General features: G+C 38.6%; 1 protein-coding gene across 4 annotated transcripts in view; it reads right to left on the bottom strand.

Annotated features, from left to right (window-relative positions):
• The window catches only part of FSTL5 (follistatin like 5), a 1,067,859-nt gene that overhangs the window by 612,181 nt on the left and 433,532 nt on the right, over positions 1-22,146 (bottom strand). For all 4 annotated transcript variants that reach the window (XR_010091251.1, XM_063458208.1, XM_063458210.1 and 1 more), the window contains one exon: positions 3,627-3,823. Coding sequence is in view for 3 of the 4 variants with exons in the window: in XM_063458208.1 (XP_063314278.1) it covers positions 3,627-3,823 (197 nt within the window). In the remaining variant the exon portion in view is untranslated. The remainder of the gene's footprint in view (positions 1-3,626; positions 3,824-22,146) is intronic.

Raw genomic sequence — 22,146 nt, 5'->3', positions numbered from 1 at the left:
ATTGACTGGATTTTTTGTTCCAACATATCCCACAGATGCTCAATCGGATTGAGATCTGGGGAATTTAGGAGCCAAGGTAAGACCTTTAACGCTAAATGACGCACATGCACCCGTTCATTTACCTGATGTAAAATAAAACATGATTTATAAGACAAGATAAACCAATTGTTTATGGTCCAGTGCCGATGCTCACACTATTCAAGGCACTTTTAGTGGTGGACAGGAGTCATCACAGGCACTCTGACTGGTCTGACTGGTCAGCAATTTAAGCTACAGTTGTTTTTCTTTGTGATCGTATCTAGCTAGCATTTGCTCCCAACATGCATCAGTAAGCCTTGGGCACTCTGATGCAGGTTCACGGTTTGTCCTCCCTTGCACCAATTTTGGTAAGTACTAGGCACTACATACCGAGAAAACCTAGTTTTGGAGATGCTCTGACATAGTTATCTAGTCATCACCATTTGTCCCTTTTCAACGTCACTCAGATATTTTTGCTTGCCCATTTTTCCTACTTCCAAAACATGAAATTCAAAAACTGACTATGCACTTGCTGCCTAATAAATATCACCCAGTGACAGGTGCCATTGTAACAACAGTTATTCACTTAATCTGTCATTGGTTTAAATGTTTTGTATACATTTTATACATGATAGACCTCATGATTTTAGGTTTGTATATATGAATTCACAGTATTATATTTTTTTATATACAGAATATATAAAAAAGAAGAAAAAGAAGAATAGAAAAAAGAAGAAAAAAGAAGAAGAAAAGTATATATTTATTACAAAGTTCTGATTAAGTCTGGGTAAGGAAAAAGGAAAATACACACTTTTCTTCTATTGAGTCATAAATAGTCTGTGTATAGCTCAGAAAGTGACATACAAGAGAAACAAACAAACAAACAAAACAAAAACAAGGTAAGAGATGGTTCTAGAAGTGGGAGAGTCAAAAACATTACACAGATTAAGAATGCATGTATAATACAGGAATCCAGAATATGCATGGATTCAGAAATATAATCGAGTAATGTATATAAATATATTATATATAGTAACACATACATTTAAATACGCTCATGTTCACACATACACATACTTATACATTTATATGTATACATGTATACATGTATACATATACATATACCAATATACAAACACCAACACATAGACATATAGTTACACATATAGATATGCACACACATACAGTGTATACACCTAAGCATGGGATAGCATATATCTGCACATGTATCTAAAAATGCAGATATAATAATAATAATAATAATAATAATAATATCATACAGTTAGGTCTGGAAATATTTGCACACTGACACAATTTTCATAATTATGGCTCTGTATGCCACCGCAATGTATTTAAATTGAACAAAATATAATAAGATATGTTTAAGAATTGCAACAATTTTCATACATCGTCACCTTATTTCAGCTACTCAAGTGTAATTAGACAATTTAATACACTCATAACTAGAATGTTAAGTTTTAATAGTTTGTTGAGAATCCTTTGCAGGCAATGACTGTTTAAAGTTTGGAATCCTTTGTGATGCCTTGCCAGTACTTTGCTACAGCTGTCTTCAATAGTTCTTTTCTTGTGGGCCTTATGTTTTGTCTTCTGCAAGTAAAATATGTGCTGCAAGTGATTAACGCAAAGAAGTGGAATATTCTGCAATTGAGTCAAAGAGCTGCTGGGTTGCATTCGCAGTATGTTTTGGGTCATCGTTCAGTCAACTTTGATGAATTTAGCAAAATCTAAGCAGACAATATATCCCTACACTTCAGAATGCATCCAACTGATTCTGTCACATTATCAATAAATAGATACTAGTTACTCAGTGCCATTGGAAACCATGCATGCTTATGCCATCACACTGCTTCCACCATGTTTTACAGATTATGTGGTATGCTTCAGATCATGAGCCGTTCCAAGGCTTCTCTATACTTTCTTCTTCCCATCATTATGTTACAGGTTGATCTTAGTTTCATCTCTCTAAAGAATATTGTTTCAGAACTGGGCTGGCTTTTTTGGTAATGTCTAATCTGGCCTTTCTATTCTTGAGGCTTATGAATGGTTTGCACCTTGTGGTGAAACTTCTGTATTTGCCCTTGTGAACTCTTCTCTTCATAGTAGACTTGGATAATGCTAAAACTATACTTCTTGTAGAGTGTTCTTCACTTGGCTTTTTGTGTTGCAGAGCACTCCAGTGTGTTCTTTTTTTTCCCTCAGAATGTACCAAACTGATGTTTTGGTCACTGTTAATTTTCCTGCTGTCACACTGATGGATTATTTGTTGCAGCCTTTCATTGAGGCTCCTTTTCATTGAGGCTTCTAAATGCATGTTGTGGATTCACAGAAACAGCTTCCAAATGCTACACCTGGAATCAACACCAGACCTTTTGCCTGCATAATTGAAGAAAAAATAACAAAAGAATACCCCACAACTGTCCATGAAACCGTTTTTGAGTCAATTGTCCAATTACTTGTGGTCCCTTCAAAAAAGAGCGGGCTACATATTAAAGATCAGTAATTCCTAAACCCTTTCTCCAACTTGGGTGTGAATACCCTAAAATTAAATCTGTCAGACTGCACTTTGAGCCCATATTCATTATTTAACTGTAGCTTGAATTTATTTTGGTTAACAGCCAAAATAACAAAACTTGAGTCAGTGTCCAGATAATTCTGGACTTAACTGTCTATCTTGACAAAAAGCCAGCATTTTTTTTCCGTGTACTTCAGTGCTACACTGGTCCTCACAAAATGTTAAAAAAAAAAAAAAAAAAAACACTCACTAGCCTAGAATAATTATATACAGTGTAGCTACTCAAAGAAACAGTAATTTTAAACAGAGTATTAACCTATCAGTACCTCTAGGTTCTCGGGAAAGTTAATCCCAATGTTTTATTCAGTGGTATAGTTTTTAGAATAACAGTTGCCCTTAAACCTTACTGTATGCAAGAGTGCACCACAGTTTTAGGGAATACTGGTGAAATTCCTCTGCACTTGCGTCTTCCTGTTCAAAATTCCTTTTTTTTTTTTTTTGGTTGTGTCATTAGTAAACAACTGCAGAGACTTGCACTATTTCATTCCATATCCTGGGAACTGTGCGATTAAGCATGGTTTTAATTGTCAATGCCCATTGGCAATGTCCTCCATTAGAGCATGTGCAAGTTCCAGACATTTTTTTAGGTGCTAGCACCCTCCACACTTACCTTGTCAATAAATACAAGTCTAAATTTCACATTATGACATGAATCGAAATAAGCAGAATAAGTGGTTTCAGTAACACATGTAAATACACCTATCATGTTACAATTTTGCTTTCCCTTTCAAGACTAAAATGTCACTTAAAGAGAGTATTAGAATGCCACATTTTGGGACACGCATCTTTCCTCTGTGAAAAATGCATTTTTCATTGAAAAAACACCTGTGTCCACAAAATGCCTGTTGGAGTATACTAATACTCTCTTGATAAATTATAAAAAAAAAAAATTTATATGCACACAGTTCAATGGCTGGAAGTAATAAGAGTAATAAGAAAAGATTAGTATAAACTGAAAATAGTTTTGCAATTTTAATTTAAAACTGTATCAAAATAATGACCTACAATAACTTACCTGGGATAATTCATTACTGTCTACTAGTCCATTGTGATCCGCATCAAAGAATTTAAAAATTTCATCCACCAAAAATTTTCTGAATGTTTTTTTGTCTGTGTTTTCCTGTTGATTTTCCTTTCTTTCCTTTCTTTTGTTTTCTGTATCCAGTAAAGTCTCCTTCATCTTGCTGTATTCTGTTGATTTGCACTTGTCTCCTAAAAAAAACCCCATTAAATTAATAGTTTATATGGGTTATTAAAAAGTAATATGAATGACACAGTGTTATAGATTTGTCACCAAACAAATATATGTTCATTGAACTTAAACTGTTTTAATAAAAATGTTGAGGAATAGCAGAATTTGTATAATTGCATTTCCATTTGCACATCAGAAGAAAAGTACTACAAACGCAAATTGATAAAACTGATTTTATTAGCATACTACAGAGCATGCAGTATATTACATACTTAAACATAATTCTATCAGTTTCAATTCAATTAGCATATATGAGCTAATAATGACATGTTTAATCTGTAATGGATTTTCTTATGAATTTTACATCTTCTAAGTATTTAACTTACACTTAAAAGAGAAAAACAAAACATTAAAGTCTACCTAGTTCATTCTGTACTATACCTGCAGCACAACATGTCAGCATATATCTGGTGCAGGTGAAACAGAAAGATGGATAGATAGATAGATAGATAGATACTTATAGGCGAGCTGGGTGGATATTTTTCACCTGTGGTCCAGTAAGGCTCCTGGGCTAGCTGAGGCCGGGCTGTTGGGTAGACAGGCAGGCATGTGGGCAGGCATGCAGGCAGATGGCCAGTTCTGACCCAGGCAGTCGGGCATGCAAAGCAGGCAGTGAGGGTGCTGAGTTCTTCCTGCTGAGCTCCCCTCGCACCTCGCAGAGTAATGCCGGGAGTCAGAGTGATGTCATATTCCGGCTGGCTGACTGCCTTGGGGGACCCAAAGGTGGCCAGTCGGCCAGCTCTTGGGCCCCCTTAGAATGAGGCTAACAAGGTATTTGCCTGGGCATTTGGGGGCAGCATTTTTTGCCGCACCCTGGAAAGTGCCGCCCAAGGCAAATGCCTTGTTAGCCTTGCTGAAGATACATCACTGGATTCAGTCCCTTGCTCTGCAATATGTAAATCCCTTATGATTCACTTTTAGCAGGAATATAGCCCCATCACTGTACAGTTCTTATATCCTATACATTGCCTACATGTTAGTTTTGAAGGATGAACTGGCCAGAGCTGTAGGTCAGCCGGTGAACATAACCACATATTTATGGAGTACTATTGCTGTTGTACTTACTGGCCACCACTGGTGGAAGCATGGTTTTCTTTCTCTCCTACTAAATGCTGAAATATGGACCAAAAACACACTTCAGCGTGCATACTATAGGCAATCAGACAAATTGTTGTAATAGGTTGGGAAAGCAGGCAGGCACAATGTTTTAGGGTCACTGACAGATTTGCTAACATGATCAAAGCTATGTAAGATAGATCCTTTTAAAAACTGTTTTGCTCAAATCCTACATCTTGTAGTAAAAGGCTACAATTCCTGAATTACCAAAAGCAACATAAATGTAACTGCCATATCTGATCACTTCAGAAGTATTTCAGGACATTTCCATCATAGTGTGAAGACTAAGCGACTCTTGCGGCAGGAGCATGAAAACACAAGGCTTCCCACACATGGTCTACGACAGGATATTAACCCACAGTGGAGCTTCACTTTAGTCCAGAAATAATTTTGAAACAGCTGAGGGAGACCAGTACAGTTGCATCGAGTCCTCACTTGGGACATCTCCTTGTTCACCATAGTTTTTAGTAGGCAGACTAAAATAAGGAACTTCAACCATGCATCCAGCACAGAGGCGACTACACTCCCAGAATCAGTAAGAGAAGAAATAGGACTGGGTACCAGTATAGGTCCAAAGGAAGAATTTATTACACAGGTTATTACAAGGTCTCTTGAATTAAGTTACATGATAATATGATTACCGTAATGATGATGGTCATCATATTTTTGATAATTTTTATTATTACTGTAGCAATATGTTTTTGCACTGCTTGGCTTATTTTAACACAGGTAGAAATAATGATAATGGTCTATTAAATGTTACAAAAGAAATAATAATACAGAAAATAAAACTAACTGAGCAAAGGGAATTGATTAAACTGTAAATGAATATATGTGAAATATATGACCACTCAACCATTATTAATTACCCCTGAGGGAATAGTTCTGTTTTCTATGATACATATCACTCTGGTAAATCATAGTGGGGTAATAAACCGAGCTTACAGGTAATAAAATGTATGACATTTAAATATAACTAATTGGACATGTCCCTAAAAACTAATCGTGAATAAAATTGACAATGAATAGATTTTTCTTATTTAGCTCAATTATAATCATATCAGAATCTTTACAAAATGCCCCTTAATTTCAAAGATTTTTTTTTTTTTTTTTACTAAATGGCTTATTTTCTCATTATACTCAGATTTAATCTTATAAGCAACTTGTAATGCAGATAAAATAAAGCGATTATCTATTTTAACAGGTGCTATGAATCTTCACAAAATGTTGCCCATTCTTTCCTGTTAAAGAGATTCTAAATTAGGTTTGACTTCAAGCTAATTAGGTATCTTATCATTTTAAACCAGGCTACAAACAATTTAAACCTGTAGTGTAAAGCAATTCATCATTGTGCAACATATCATCTTTTATTTCTGATCATTTTCGAGTGAGAATAATACAGTATCCAAAATTTTGCTTAATTTCTGAGAACTGCTATTATCTATTGAGTTTATTATGTAATTATCCAGTTAAGACATTATTTAGTCTTTTTTATACTCGTTTCTAGTGTTAGTTAATAAGGTAAAACGTGTTCACACTATATCTTTCTTGTTTGCTCATCAATGTTTTCGATTACTGCTCTTTAACCTTTTAGTTGCTGTGTGGGTGAAAAAAGGCATTTCATATTTAGTGCAGTGAAACATATTGCTGAGAATTTATTCCAAAGTCACTCTCCAGATCAAACAGCAAGTGTTATTTATTTACAACTACTCCTATCTATTCTATATATTTTACAATTGTGTTATATAGGGATGTATCTAAAGCTTGTAGTAGTAATGAGAATAATAGAGGGGCATGAATCAGGTTGTCTTGGTTGGTTGATAACCAGAGAACTCCTTTCCTAGTCTGTCTGATATAAAGTCAGGTATGGAATTATACATTTGCAACTGTGTGTAGTTAAATCATATATATAAATATATTTTTTTTTTAACCATTGCATTATTTAATGTATTGTTTGTGTTCACTGTCTCACTTTTTTATTGTGGATGTTAATGGGCCAATTTCTTCAAGATGGCTGCCAGTGAGCAATTTTAACAACCAATAAGCACAAGGGAAGTTTTCAATTCCAGATCCAGGTAGCTTAAATTGGTTTTATTTTAACCTGACTAACATTTGCTTTTATATTAAGTAGGCTTAAGCTGATATATTTTCCCTAGAAGTAAAACAGATTTTAATCTTTCCTAAAACCATTTTTTTTTAACTTATATTCATTAAAAAGTGTTCTGAATAGATCCCTGCTAGCTAATATGATACTTAAGTCAGCCGATGGCTGGTTATTTTCTTAAATGCAATTAAAAAGTGTAGGAGAGGAAATGTGGGAGCGCTTCTAAAACTATTCAAGGTATTAAATAGTGAGGGATCCATGTTTCCTTGATCCTGAGGTGATTATCACATTAGATTATTTTTTTTTTAGTCTGAAGACCCTACTGGCTGTCTGACTGAAAACCACAAACGGTGAGTAAAACTGCAAAAGGAAAACAGTGTACCTACTTGTAAATTATTAACTAGTTTTAATGCTTAGTTTGTCCATACAAGGTGCTTGCGGCAGCATATGAATATGAATAGGTTATACAGAAAATATAACAAATGTGATTAACTACATTTAAATTAATTTTAGCCTGGGCCTAATTTCTCATCATATAATCCTCAAACAAAGGTAAATAATCTGAAACATCAGGTTTAATTACATAATTTTGCTTTCTAAAACAAAGCACTTGTGAAGTACTAGATGAATAATACAGTTTTCTGTCAATTTAATGTCATTAAAGCTCACCCTGTGCATTTGCCTACAGACATTTCTATTCTCATCCATTTGAAGCACACCCAGTATGTTTCTGATTTGGACTTTGAAGAATTACTGCTCAAAGGAAATTACTACCTTTTTGTTGCAAATAAAATAGAATTTTACACTTTTGTGACTTCACAACATATACAAAAAAAGCAATGTACATTTATGAGGAATAATATGATGATTAAGGAGAGATAGCATTAAAAATGTCTACAACAAACTAATATATTAACTATACTTGTAATGGACAGAATTATAAAATAATGTACTTGCTTCTGATAAGACAATACAAATTCCAATGTCAAATTACAAAATAAAAATTAATGGTATAAGATCCAATAAAATTTCAAGTTATATTATTTTATTTACAGCACATTACCTTATTTTTTATTTCCATGTGGAAGATGGAGTTTTCATAGCTAATAGGAAGTATTTTTCTAAACCCCTACATGCTTCTTAACCCTTAATAGGGAACAGATGGGTTAGGTGCAGGGCCAGTGCAAGGAGTTTTGACGCCCTAGGCAAACAAAAATGCGCCGCCCCCCCATATGTCCTGCCCACCATGTGACATCACAATGCCCCGCCCATATGCTCTGCCATATGGGCCAACGCCAGTCTGCACAAAGTGTCTTTTATCTGAAAAGACAGTGTGTTTACATTAAAAAGCCTACAGGCACAGGCTATAGCCACCATAACCACTACATTAGTGGTAGTGCTTCTGGTGACTATAGTATCCATTTAATGTGAGGTAAATTAGAGATTAGTGCCACTAATAATATATTGGATTACCTACTTATCACCAGATGAGGACAAGAGGCTGATGATGGGCTCAGTCTGGCTCCACAGGTCTGGTGTAGAAGAGGCTCTCTGGAGACTGTTTGTTTGTAACAGTGCTCACAACAATTAATGAACAGGAAGCAGCTCCATTTTTGGGGCCCCTTACACAGCTCAAGGTCTGGGCCCCCAATGTCCACCCATAAATCCACCTATATGGCCCACCCATGAGTTCTCTCACAGGGAGTGGAGTGTATGTGTGTAGGGGATGTTTTATGTGTTATTGCAGAGGATGTAATGTGTGTGTGTTCTTATAGAATGTAGTGTATAGGGATACCAATTTGTGTAAGGGATGTAGTGTGTGTGTATAGGGGATGCAGTGTGTGTTTGTATGTAAGGAATGCATTGTATGTTTCTGTGTGTGTGTGTAAGGGATGCAAGGTGTGTTTCTGTGAATGTAATTGAATGCAGTGTGTGACTGTAAGGGGTGCATTGAGTGTGTAAGAGATGCATTTTGTTTCTGTGTGTAAGAGAATGAGTTTTTGTGTGAGCGTAAGGGATGCATTGTGTGTTTCGGTGTGTCTGTGTGTGAGTAGGGATACATTGTATGTTTCTGTGTGTGTGTGTGGGGGGGATGCATTGTGTATGTGTGTAGTGTAAACAAGAGGGTTTGTGGGGTAGGATAGGGACTGAGAGGAAAGCAGCTCTTTATTTAAAAAAAAAATTTCATAGTGCTCTCCCCTGAAGTCAATTAGTGATTTCCCCTTCCCTCCTGTCCCTCAGTATTCTCCCCTTCTGTGCCATAGTGCTCTCACCCCCTTAGTGGCAATCTCCCTCCCCTCATTGGTCATTATCCTCTTCCCCCCCCCTTAGTGGTCCTTACCCTTCTCCCCTCTCCTTAGTGGTCCTCCCTCCTTACCTCCCTTTGGTGGTCCTTCCCCCCCCCCTTAGTGATCCTCCCTCTGCCAACCCCCTTAGTGGTCCTTACCCCCCTCCTTCAGTGGTCCTTACCCCCTCCTTCAGTGGTCCTTACTCCCCCCTTCCCTATGTGGTCCTTACTCCCTCCCCGTCCCTATGTGGTCCTTACTCCCCCATCCCTATGTGGTCCTTATTCCCCCCCTCCCTATGTGGTCCTCACTCCCCCCTCCTTATGTGGTCCTTACTCCCCCATGTGGTCCTTACTCCCCCCCACTCAGTTGTCCTTACTCTCCCAAGCCTCCCTCCTTCCCTCCCTCAGTTGTCCTTACACCCCCCTCCTTATGTGGTCCTTACTCCCCCCTCCCTATGTGGTCCTTACTCCCCCCCACTCAGTTGTCCTTACACCCACACCCCTCCCTCCTTCCCTCCCTCAGTTGTCCTTACTCCCCCCTCCCTCAGTTGTCCTTACTCCCCCCTCCCTCAGTTGTCCTTACTCCCCCCTCCCTCAGTTGTCCTTACTCCCTCCTCCCTCAGTTCTCCTTACTCCCCCCTCCCTCAGTTCTCCTTACTCCCCCCTCCCTTCTCCTTACTCCTCCCCCTTCCCTCAGTTCTCCTTACTCCCCCCCCCCTCAGTTCTCAGTTGTCTCTACCCCACTCTTCACTCGTGCCTAGGTAGCGTGGCCAGGCGGCGCGGAACACGGGACAGGAACCTCTGTTTCCTGTACCCTGCCGCCAGCGGTGCTCACTTCCTGTCATTCCGCCGACGGCCGGGTACAGGAAACAGAGGTTCCTGTCCCGCGTTCCGCGCCGCCCGGCCACGCTACATTGAGAGACCAGCAGGAGGGAGCGCTCTGCGCTTCCCTCCTGCCAGTCACTCAAACCCGGCCACCCTCCATACATCAGTGCTGCGCCGCCTGAGGCTTGCAAGAGCGCTCAGGCGGCACAGCATGAGGAGGCGCAGCGGGGACTCCGGGCACAGGGATCCGGCGCCCCCTGCTAAGGTGCGCCCTAGGTCGCCTTGCAGGTAGCGCCGGCCCTGGTTGGGTGTCAGCCATTGGAATAACTAAATAACCTCCACTTTTTTAAATATGCATAGGGATTTGGAAAGAGCACCGGTAACTTTTTTTCTTTGATTTTTACTGTATGTATTGGGGCTAATGTGTGCTATGGTTGCTGCTGCCGCCCAAGAATAGTAGGAGTTTGAGCGCAGGATTTGTTTTTGTGTATTTGTATTAATAACTACAGTCCGAACAGCCCTGTACCTAACAGAGCAGAAACATCCAGTGCTGTATGGGGCCAACTGATTGCAAAATCTAGACTTTGTTGGGATTATTTATACGTCTGGATTTAACAAACAAAGCTCTGAAAAAGCCAGCATTTGGACCACTTTTCAGCAGGACTGAATATCACTGGATGGTTGATATCCTCATATTACAAACAGGGGGCAGGTGGGGGAGTATCTACTAAGCATTTAAAACTAGCACCTTGTCAGGCATCACTAAGAAGTCCCCATCTCATTTCATTACAATATTCCCCTGGATCTTAGTTATAGTGAAGGTGTGTGGAGTGGTAGAAGAGTGACACTAATGAAGCAGGCATGACTCAGGAGAAGTGTGTCCCACACTCCTGAAACTCCCTCATTGCTAAGAAGTGATGTACTCCTGCAGAAACGTAACCATGGACTTTCTGCATACACCCTGATCTCTTATGGGATTACTGACACCTTGCTTGTGATTTCACTTATGAAACTTTGCCATTTGGACAGACCTTGTGCCTGTATATAACTGATTTCTTGATACCCCTTGTCTAAAACTCGCTATTGGTGCTACTGCATACTGAGCTCCTTTACTGCAAACCCTGACAGAATTTCTAATCCATCTCATGGAGTTTGAAAAGTTGGTAAACTCCATCAAGTCTTTACACTGATCCAAACAATGCAAAAGCTGCAGAACCAAGCAGCAGCTCCCATGACTGGATTACCACAGCCTGCACCTGGTTCTTCTGCCTAAAGAACAGACAGCACCTCAGGTCCCACTACTTAATTTCTTCTCTGTGGACTGTGCAAATGTGGGGGATACATACGGAATAAAAATAAAGAAATGTGTTTGTCAATTCACCTGAAAACTTTGACTGAAAGGAATTAGAATTTATAGTAAACATACAATAGTAATGAAACAGTAGACAATACTAATGAAACCGTAGTGTCCACTGAAGAATGAGCAGTATGAAAATTAACTCCAGCAAACATAAAGGGATGCCATCCTATAAACTCTAATTTACTGCTAAGATATATGGAATACTTGAAATGTAAAATACAAGATGGCAAATGAATTTTATTAAAGACGCCGGCAAATTTTATGAATAAGAATAAGACATGTAGCATTCACACAGTTGCATTAGGAACAAAAGAGCTTTCAAAGTCAAATATAATTTGGCAGCACAGAAGAAGCTGAGCATTATATAATGATGAACATGCTGTTAAGGATGGAGTTTTATAACTTCAGAATTATAATGATTGTGTTTTTTAACTACATAATTATAATGGATGTGTTTGCCAGATTGGACATTAGATGGAGCTGTAGCTATTGTATATTGTTACAGAATAAAGTACAGTTTTTCTCTGTTTTCCAATGACAGTTTATTGTTATATTTTGTTTGCTACTTTTTCCAGTTAATTTCAATGCTCTAGTTTCATGTGTCCTGCTAACATTCTGTCAGCAAGCATAATTAAAAGCTATAGCAAATCCTATGTGTTCAGCATGTCTTATATTTGCTACAAACGGTTAAGTAAAAGATATAGATGAGAAGCTAAAGAAAAGCAACAACGTGATGGGTTTCATTTAAGTCACAAAAGTATCAAAACTCTTTACTGTGATCTTGCTGTTAAAACTAGAAACAAAATTACAGTTTGCATTTCTTAAGTCCAGCATAGTATTGATGATCATCATAATTGAAATTTGCAATTTCATTTCCAGATCACCACAATTCACCGTTTAGTAAATAAACTCTATCAGTGTCCTATAAGCTGGGTTCACTGGCCTAAGTTTATTTGACTTTTGTTTTACTGGTAAAGTCACATGTCATACTTTGCTAGATTAATATTGAAATATAAATGCAAAAAATAACGACCATTTCCAGTTGAACTGTGGCACATTATGTTCTGCAACATCACAACCTATAAAATTCACATAAGATTTTTATTTTTATTTTTTTTTAGCTCCAGTTTCCCTTCCAGCAATACGTGATATTACAGACAATACACATAATGCTGAAGACAAAATGACCAGTGACATGAAAAATAAAACTCATCACCTGTCACTCCAGGCTTCTATTTGATTATAATCTACACACTACTGCATCTACAAAACTTTTGGCAGCTCAGTAAGGTCTGTAATTGCCATAAGCTTGTAGTCTAATAGTCTATGACTTGCATTTTATAAATTAAAGTCAAATTGTTAAGATTTACATCAAATACAAACTTTGGATTTTGCTTTTAACCACTCAGGGGGGGCTGAAATGTCGATCAGTAGTTATAACATTTATATAATGCAAATTATTTTGTTTTCACATTAACCCCTTAAGGACTGAGCCAAATTTACACGTTGTGATCAAAACAAAACGTAAACCTTGAAATTGTGCTATATGTCTGTTCAGGCGTAATTCACCTTTTTCATATTATGCGCACCCACACTTATTATATATCATTTTATTCAGGGGAAACAGGGCTTTCGTTTAACATTAAATATTTAGGTATGAAACATAATTTAATATGAATAAAATATAAAAAAATAGGAGAAAATAAGAACTTTTTGTTAAAAAAAAAATGTAGTTCTACATGACATCTTAACTGTGAATGTCATAATACTGTTTGCTTTTACAGCAATAAAATACATATATTTGCGTACAGCGATGTCTCACATGTAAAACAGTACTCCCTATGTACAGGTTTTATGGTGTTTTGGGAAGTTACAGGGTCAAATATAGCATGTTACATTTTTCTGTTTTTTCACATTGAAATTCGCCAGATTGGTTACGTTGCCTTTGAGACCGTATGGTAGCCCAGGAATGAGAATTACACCCGTGATGGCATACCGTTTACAATAGTAGACAAACCAAGATATTGCAAATGGGGTATGTCTAGTCTTTTTTAGTAGCCACTTGGTCACAAACACTGGCCAAAGTTAGTGTTAATATTTGTTTGTGTGTAAAAAAACTAATTTAATTTGAACGTCAATTTTGGTTAGTGTTTGTGACTAAGTGGCTACTAAATAAGACTGGACATACCCCATTTACAATACCTTGGGTTGTCTACTATTGCAAATGGTATTCCATCATGGGGGTATGCCATTCATTCCTAGGCTACCATACGGTCTCAAAGGCAAGGTAACAGGCAATGTAACCAATCTGGCGAATTTCAATGTGAAACAACTGAAACACAAGCCTTATATTTGACTCTGTAACTTTTGAAAACACCATAAAAACTGTACATGAGGTATATTTTTATATTCAGGAGACTTTGCTGAACACAAATATTAGTGTTTTAAAACAGTAAAACAACAATTATATAATCCATGTAAGTGCCATGCGTGAGTGAAAAATGCAAAAAAAATCATTTTCACTGATGATATCATCGTTGTAATACATTTTACTGTTTTGAAACACTAATATTTCTGTTCAGCGAAGTCTTCCGAGTACAACAGTACACCCCATGTACATGTTTTATGGTGTCTTGGAAAGTTACAGGGTTAAATATAGTGCTAGCAAATTAAATTCCCTGGACTTTCAGCCTGGATTGTCAGGCATGTCCCGCAAATTATAATTAATAAAATTACCTAATTATGTAAAATTATTACATAAATATATACATAGAATTATTATGTATATATACACGTGTGTTTGTGTGTATGTGTATATAAATATGTATATATATATAATTTTTTAAAAATTATTTTTATTTATACATAGGTATATATATATATTATTATTATTATATTATTTATAGAGCGCCGTCACATTCCGCAGCGCTTTACAATTGGTGGACGAACAGACATGTAGTTGTAACCAGACAAGTTGGACACACAGGAACAGAGGTTGAGGGCCCTGCTCAATGAGCTTACATGCTAGAGGGAGTGGGGTAAAATGACACAAAAAGGTAAGGATAGTATTAGACTAGTGACAGTTGCAGAAGAGGAATCAGTTGGGAGCTATTAAGAGTTTAATTGATACGCTTTTATGAAGAAGTGGGTTTTTAATGATTTTATGAAGGAGTGGAGACTGGGCGAGCATCTAACGGAGGAGGGAAGCGAGTTCCACAGGAACGGTGCAGCCCTCGAGAAGTCTTGAAGGCAAACATCAGAGGACAGAAGATATATATAATTATATATATATATTAATATTACAATACACTTAAACAGTGTATGTGTATGTAATATATATATATATATATATATATATATATATATATATATATATATATGATCTACGTGTATATTTTATTTTAAACAGTTTTTAAATATTTTATTTTACATTTTTCAGGCAGTCCCCCCACCGTGATCACCAGGTAAGTGAATAGGACGGCGGGGATGTGCTATGCCGCCCCTAGCGTTTAGAGCAGTGTCCCCAAGGATGGTGTAGCACGTCCGCCGTCCTTAAGGGGTTAAACAATCACAGTTTACCTAAAATAACTGTCAGTGCTCCTGGATTATCTTTTTTGCTTATATATGCTTGCATGCAACCAGGTGAGCAAGTATGTGTGAGTGCACAGCTGACAGCAAATGGGCATATATCAGGAAGCCACCATAACCTGAACTGATTTTTTTTTTTCCATAGACTTTTTACTTTAAATGTGTTTACTTGATTCATTGTTTAAAGTGAATAACATTTAGGTTTATTCATTAAACTCTTAACTGTAACAAATTAAATATCCAAATGACAAAATATAGCTAAATAAGCCATCTGTTGCCATTGTGGAGTAGGATTCTTTTTTCCAGATCAGTCATCAATTATTTAGCATTTAGATTTTAATTCACCAATATTTCTAATTTGATGGATAAGCCCTAGTAATGTTTTAAACTGTTTAGCAATATTCTTGCCCTACAGTTATAAAATGTTCATCAGTAAGGTAAACCAGCAAACAACAACAAACCCTTTTTCAAACAGCTGCATTACAAAATGCATACTGCAGCAGAAATATAAGTATTTAAATAATTCTAGGTGAACATCACAAGCAATATAGTAAATAAACACAAGCACTGTGAAAGTGAAAAACCATGCATATAATAAAATGACCTTCATATGTTTTCCGTTCTCACATAATGTCATGTACAACTCTCAGGCAGATGAATGGATTTACTTTTTTTTTGGTTAATAAGAATTAATGGAAATTAAAGAGGATTTATTGACTGATGGCAGATGGCTTGAGGATTTTGTGGAGGTGTCATCCATTTGTGAATATAGTGAGATCAACCTCAAGACAAAATCTTAGGTGCAAAATAAATTAGTTACATTTCACTTAATTAATTTTCAAAACCTGCACATAAATCTCCTGACATCTAGAGCTTTGAAATCATACATTATAGTTTTGTTGTTCAGGATGTTTGCAAACTATTAATATTTATGTTTTATGCTTACATGTACATGTATGTGTATGTATACAGACACACACACACACACGTAATATATATATCAATCATACAAGATCCTGAACCCTTACTCTTGGTTGTGTATATATATATATATATATATATATATATATATATATATATATATGCAATTTTATATAGATATAATTTTGACTATATAAATATTTCTATATATGATTTTTTTTTTTACAACTGTATAGGAGTTCAATATATATTCAACTCCTATTGAACACCTATACAGTTGTTCCTATTGAACACCTATACATTTATATATATATTTATTCAACTCCTATTATTATTATGATATTTATAGAGCGCCGTCAAATTCCGCAGCGCTTTACAATGCGTGGACGAACAGACATGTAGTTGTAACCAGACAAGTTGGACACACAGGAACAGAGGGGTTGAGGGCCCTGCTCAATGAGCTTACATGCTAGAGGGAGTGGGGTAAAATGATACAAAAAGGTAAGGATAGTATTAGACTAGTGACAGTTGCAGAAGAGGAATCAGTTGGGAGCTATTAACAGTTTAATTGATACGCTTTTATGAAGAAGTGGGTTTTTAACAATTTTTTGAAGGAGTGGAGACTGCGTGAGTATCTAACGGAGGAGGGAAGCGAGTTCCACAGGAACAGTGCAGTTATCGAGAAATCTTGAAGGCGAGCATCAGAGGTGGGAGTACGGACAGAAGATAGACGTAAGTCTTCAGAAGATCGTAAGGGCCTAGATGGGACATACTTGTGTATAAGGGAGGATAGATAGGTGGGAGCAGCATTATGTAGAGATTTGAAAGCAAGAACCAGAATTTAAAATTGAGCTCTATATTTTATAGGAAGCCAATGTAGGGACTGACCGAAGGGTGAGACATGGTAGGTGCGGGCGGACAGGAAGATGAGCCTCACCACCGCATTCATTATGGACTGTAACGGCGCAAGTTGGGAGCACGTAAGGCCACTGAGAAGCGGATTACAGTAGTTGAGGCGAGAAAGGACAGTGGAATGGACCAACACCTTAGTCGCATCTGGCGTTAAGTAGGGGCGGATGCGCGCAATGTTTTTGAGATGGAAATGACAGGATTTGGCGATAGATTGAACATGAGGCTTGAAGGAGAGGTCGGAGTCAAAGAGAACACCTAGGCAGCGAGCCTGCATGGTGGAGCTGATGGTAGCACCGTTGACTTGGAGGGAGACATACACAGGAGTAACAACACTTGAGGGAGGAAAGACCAGAATTTCAGTTTTGGTCAAGGTTAGTTTAAGGAAGTGGGCAGCCATCCAGTTAGAAACAGCAGAGAGGCAGTCAGAGACACTAGTCAAGAGGGACGGGGAGAAATCAGGAGAGGACAGGTAGATTTGTTTGTCATCTGCATAGAAATAATAATGGAAGCCAAAGGAGCTAATGAGTTTACCAAGGGAGGCAGTATAGATGGAGAACAGTAGGGGACCAAGGACTGAACCTTGGCGGACACCAGCAGAGAGGAGTTGGGGAGAAGAAGAAGAGCCAGAGAAAGAAACATTGAAAGAGCGCTGGGAGAGGTAGGAGGAGCACCAGGAGAGAGCAATATCTTGTAGACCGATATTGCGGAGGATGAGAAGAAGCTGTTGATGATCAACAGTGTCAAAAGCCGCAGACAGGTAAAGGAGAATTAGGATAGAGTAGTGACCACGAGATTTTGCAGCGATTAGATCTTTGGATACTTTGGTCAGTGCCGTTTCCACAGAGTGCTTAGCACGGAAACCAGACTGAAGCGGGTCTAGCAGAGAGTTGGACTCGAGGAAGTCTGTCAATCTCGCATACACAATACTTTCAAGGATCTTGGATGCAAAAGGCAGTAGCGAGATAGGACGATAGTTGGATGAGGAGTTAGGGTCAAGATTGAGCTTCTTTAGAATTGGGGTTACAGTTGCATGTTTGAAGGGTGATGGAAATATACCAGAAGAGAGAGAGAGATTGAGAATTTTAGTGAGAGGTGGAGAAAGAGAAGAAGACAGAGTACGGATGAGATGCAAGGGAATTGGATCTAGGGAGCAGGTGGTGGGGCGGGAGGACTGGAGCAGAGCAGAAACCTCTTCCGATGTAGTGGGTGCGAATGAACATAGAACAGCAGAGGGAAGGAAGTTAGGGGAAGTATTGTAAGGGGAAGAAGGAAGATGAGAGATCTCTCCTCTGATTGTAGAGTTCTTGTCAGTGAAGTGAGTTGCAAAGTCTGAGGCTGTCAAGTTAGTAGGTGGAGTTGGAAGAGCAGGGCGAAGAAAAGAGTTAAATGTGTGAAATAGTCATTTGGGTTCGCAGGAGAGTGTGGTTATGAGGGTATTGAAGTAATTAACTTTTGCAGAGGAAAGAGCCAAGCTGTATGAGCTCAGCATAAATTTATAGTGGAGAAATTCAGATGCACAGTGAGACTTTCTCCAACAGCATTCAGCAGTTCTGGAACACTGAACTATTGAACACCTATACAGTTGTAATATATATATATTAACTCCTATACACAATGAATGCTCCAAATGGTTTCCCCAAATTCAACTAAAATGCAACTTGTAATGACTTCTCCAAGCTCAAAATTATTCAACCCACTGAATAGAATCCCTCACAAGAGCACAAATATGCAAAACAGGGGTTGTCTAAAGCATTCATTAGTTACACAAAGTGTGCTTGTGCTGAAACACTTGTAATACTTGAACTGGCTAGGGGTTTGTTGAGTGTCATGTTTGACTGCATGTTAGAAATATGGCTAAGCCAAAAGAATAGTCCACAACGTTAAAGGGATAGTTAATCCTCCTTCACAAACAAGGAACATGATACAAAATGATAGCAAGGGCACTAGTTGTTCCTAGAGACACCATTGCAAGCATAGTTTGCAAGTTCAAAGCTGAAAAAACAGTGGTTACACTGGAAAAGGAAGGCATCAATGGCTGCAACCAGATTTCTGAGAAGCCACAGTGTGGTAATGCCTCAAGTGGCTGCAAAAGACCTGCAGCAGCACTTAGTGGCAACAGGAACAGAGGTTTCAGTGATCACAGTAAGGCACATTTATTTATTTATATATTTAAAAAATATTTCACCAGGATGGATACATTTAGATTTCAGTTGTTTTCAAGTATGTCCTGGGTCCACAAAACATTGCATTGTAACAATAGGATACAATATTACAAAAAAATCTATATACAAAATAAATATATATATATATATATATATATATATATATATATATATATACACAAATACACACATATATAATTTTAATACATAACAGGTAATAAATATATTGAACCATGACAGGTGCATTCTCATCTGATGTATATTGCCATAGATCTCTTAAAGATTTTAGATTGAATGAAGATTTGAGTTGAGGTTATTCCATAATTGTGGTGCACTGTAGGAAAATGAGGATCGAGTCACTTTATTTTTGTATTGCGGTATGCTAAATATCGTGCTAGTACTGGATCAGAGATTATAGGAGGTGGGAACAGCTGGGGAGCATTCCAGAAATGCTCTTATGCACAAGGCTGGAAAGATGAGTGCGTCGGGATTCCAACGATAGCCAGTTTAGCTCTTTTAACATGTCACAGTGGAGGGTAAAGTAATTACATTCTAGTACAAAGCAGCAGAATGAATTATATAACATATTAAGTTTATTAAAGTGGGTTTGTGGTGCGAGTGCATACACTACATCCCCATAATCAATGACTGGCATTAGCATTTGTTTCACTATCTGTTTCCTTACTGTAAGGCTTAGGCAGGATTTGATTCTGTACAGGGCACCTAGTTTTGGGTAATGGTTTGAAGAGATTTTTTCAATGTGGGGGCCAAAGGATAGATTGGGGTCTTGCAACATCCGTAGCTATTTAAAAGAGCAGACTAGTCAGTTTGCTATTTGAATTTGTTCTGATACACAGTTGTTGATTTTGTACTTTATGTAATTTAGGTACAGTTCCAAAGATCATTGTAACAGTTTTCTCAGTGTTTAGGAAGAGTTTGTTATCCATTATCCACTTTTCTACCTCTGTGAATTGGTTTTGAAGCACAGCCTCAAGCTGCGGTAGATTGGGTTTACTAGCGTAAATTAAAATGTCGTGAGCAATAGGCTTAGGAATACTGACAGAAGCTAGTGTCTAGCCATGCATTGCATATGCAGCCGGTCATTAACCCCTTAAGGACCAAACTTCTGGAATAAAAGGGAATCATGACATGTCATACATGTCATGTGTCCTTAAGGGGTTAAAGTAAAAGGGTTTTCTACTAAGTACTAAAGATGCTTGCCATAAAGGGGTTGAATCACTTTGAGACTGGAGAAGTCATTATACGTTGCATTTTCAATTGAATTTGGGGAAACCACTTGAAGCATTGATTGTATTAAGCTATTTCTAATTGCTCTTGTGTAAATTTGTTCACTGGAAACAGTTGAGAGTCTGTAAAGTTTGACAATAATCCTGATTTTCAATGGGGGTTAAATAATTTTAATTACAACTATACATACAGTGAGGGGAAAAAAGTATTTTATCCCCTGCTAATTTTGAACATTTACCCACTGACAAATAGATAATCAGTTTATAATTTTAATGGTAGGTGTATTTTAACAGTGTGAGACAGAATAAAAAACAAAAAAATCCAGAAAAATGCATGTCAAAAAAGTAAAAAAAAATATTTGCATGTCCATGAGTGAAATAAGTATTTGACCCCTTCGACTGCACCATCAAATTGGCCTGCATGACTATCGTCCCAGAAGGAAGCCTCTGGTAAAGATTATGCACAAGAAAGCCCGCAACCAGTTTGCTGAAGACAAGCAGACTAAGGACATGGATTACTGGAACCATGTGCTGTGGTCCGATGAGACCAATATAAACTTATTTGGTTCAGATGGTGTGAATCTTGTGTGGTGGCAAACAGGTTGAGAGTACAAAGACAAGTGTATCTTACCTACATTCAAGCATGGTGGTGGGCATCTGTGGGGCATCCTTAAATGGAAGGAGGGGGAGCGTAAGGTCTCTAATATCCACCAGCTCTGTGTTATCGTCATGGAGGAGTGGAAGAGGACTCCAGTGGCAACCTGTGAAGCTCTGGTGAACTCCATGGCAATCAGGGCCGGCCTTAGGGGTGTGCGAGCTGTGCGGCCGCACAGGGCGCCATAGTGCAGGGGGCGCCCTGCGGCCGCATAGCTCACACGGCATGTCTGTTAGCCGCAATGCTAACAAGACATTTGCCTTGGGCAGCATTTTCCAGGGGGCGGCAAAAAAAGCCGCCCCCAAATGCTAAGGGCAAATGTCTTGTTAGCCTTGCGGCTAACAGACATGCCGGGCTGCTGGGCGGTCGGGCGGCGCTGGCGGGCGGCTGGCGAGGGAGCACTTCCTCTGAGCTGTTTGCTCAGCTCCCTCACGCGCCGCAGAGTGAGGCTGGGAGCTGGAATATGACGTCATATTCCGGCTCCGCCTCCCAGCCTCACTGTGCGGCGCGCGAGGGAGCTGAGCAAACAGCTCAGAGGAAGTGCTCCCTCGCCAGCCGCCCGCCAGCGCCACCCAGCAGCCACTGGACCACCAGGGAGGAAGAGACCCCCCCCAGCATTCCCAAAGGTAAGGAGGCTGGGGGGGGTGTCTAAATTAATTAAAAAAAATGTGTTAATGTGGGTGAGTGTGTGTGTCTGTTAGTGTGTGTGTGTATGTTAGTGTGTGTCTGTTAGTGTGTGTGTGTGTGTGTGTATGTTAGTGTGTGTCTGTGTCTGTGAGTGTGTGTGTCTGTGTATGTTAGTGTGTGTCTGTGTCTGTTAGTGTGTGTCTGTGAGTGTGTTTGTCTGTTAGTGAGTGTGTGTGTCTGACTGTGTGTGTGTGGCTGTCTGCCTGTGTGTGTGACTGTTTGCCTATGTGTGTGTGTGACTGTCTGCCAGTGTGTGTGTGTGTCTGTCTGTCTGTGTGTGACTGTGTGTGTGTGTGGCTGTCTGACAGTGTGTGTTTGACTGTTTGTCTGTGTGTGTGTGACTGTGTGTGTGTGTGTGTGGCTGTTTGCCTCTGTGTGTGTGTGTGTGTGACTGCCTATGTGTGACTGTCTGGGCAGAC

The sequence above is a fragment of the Pelobates fuscus genome, chromosome 6 (genome assembly GCF_036172605.1).
Source record: "Pelobates fuscus isolate aPelFus1 chromosome 6, aPelFus1.pri, whole genome shotgun sequence".
In the NCBI taxonomy this organism is placed as follows: domain Eukaryota; kingdom Metazoa; phylum Chordata; class Amphibia; order Anura; family Pelobatidae; genus Pelobates; species Pelobates fuscus.
Note: the sequence above shows the minus strand (reverse complement) of the source record. Positions and strands in the feature narration are given on the sequence as shown.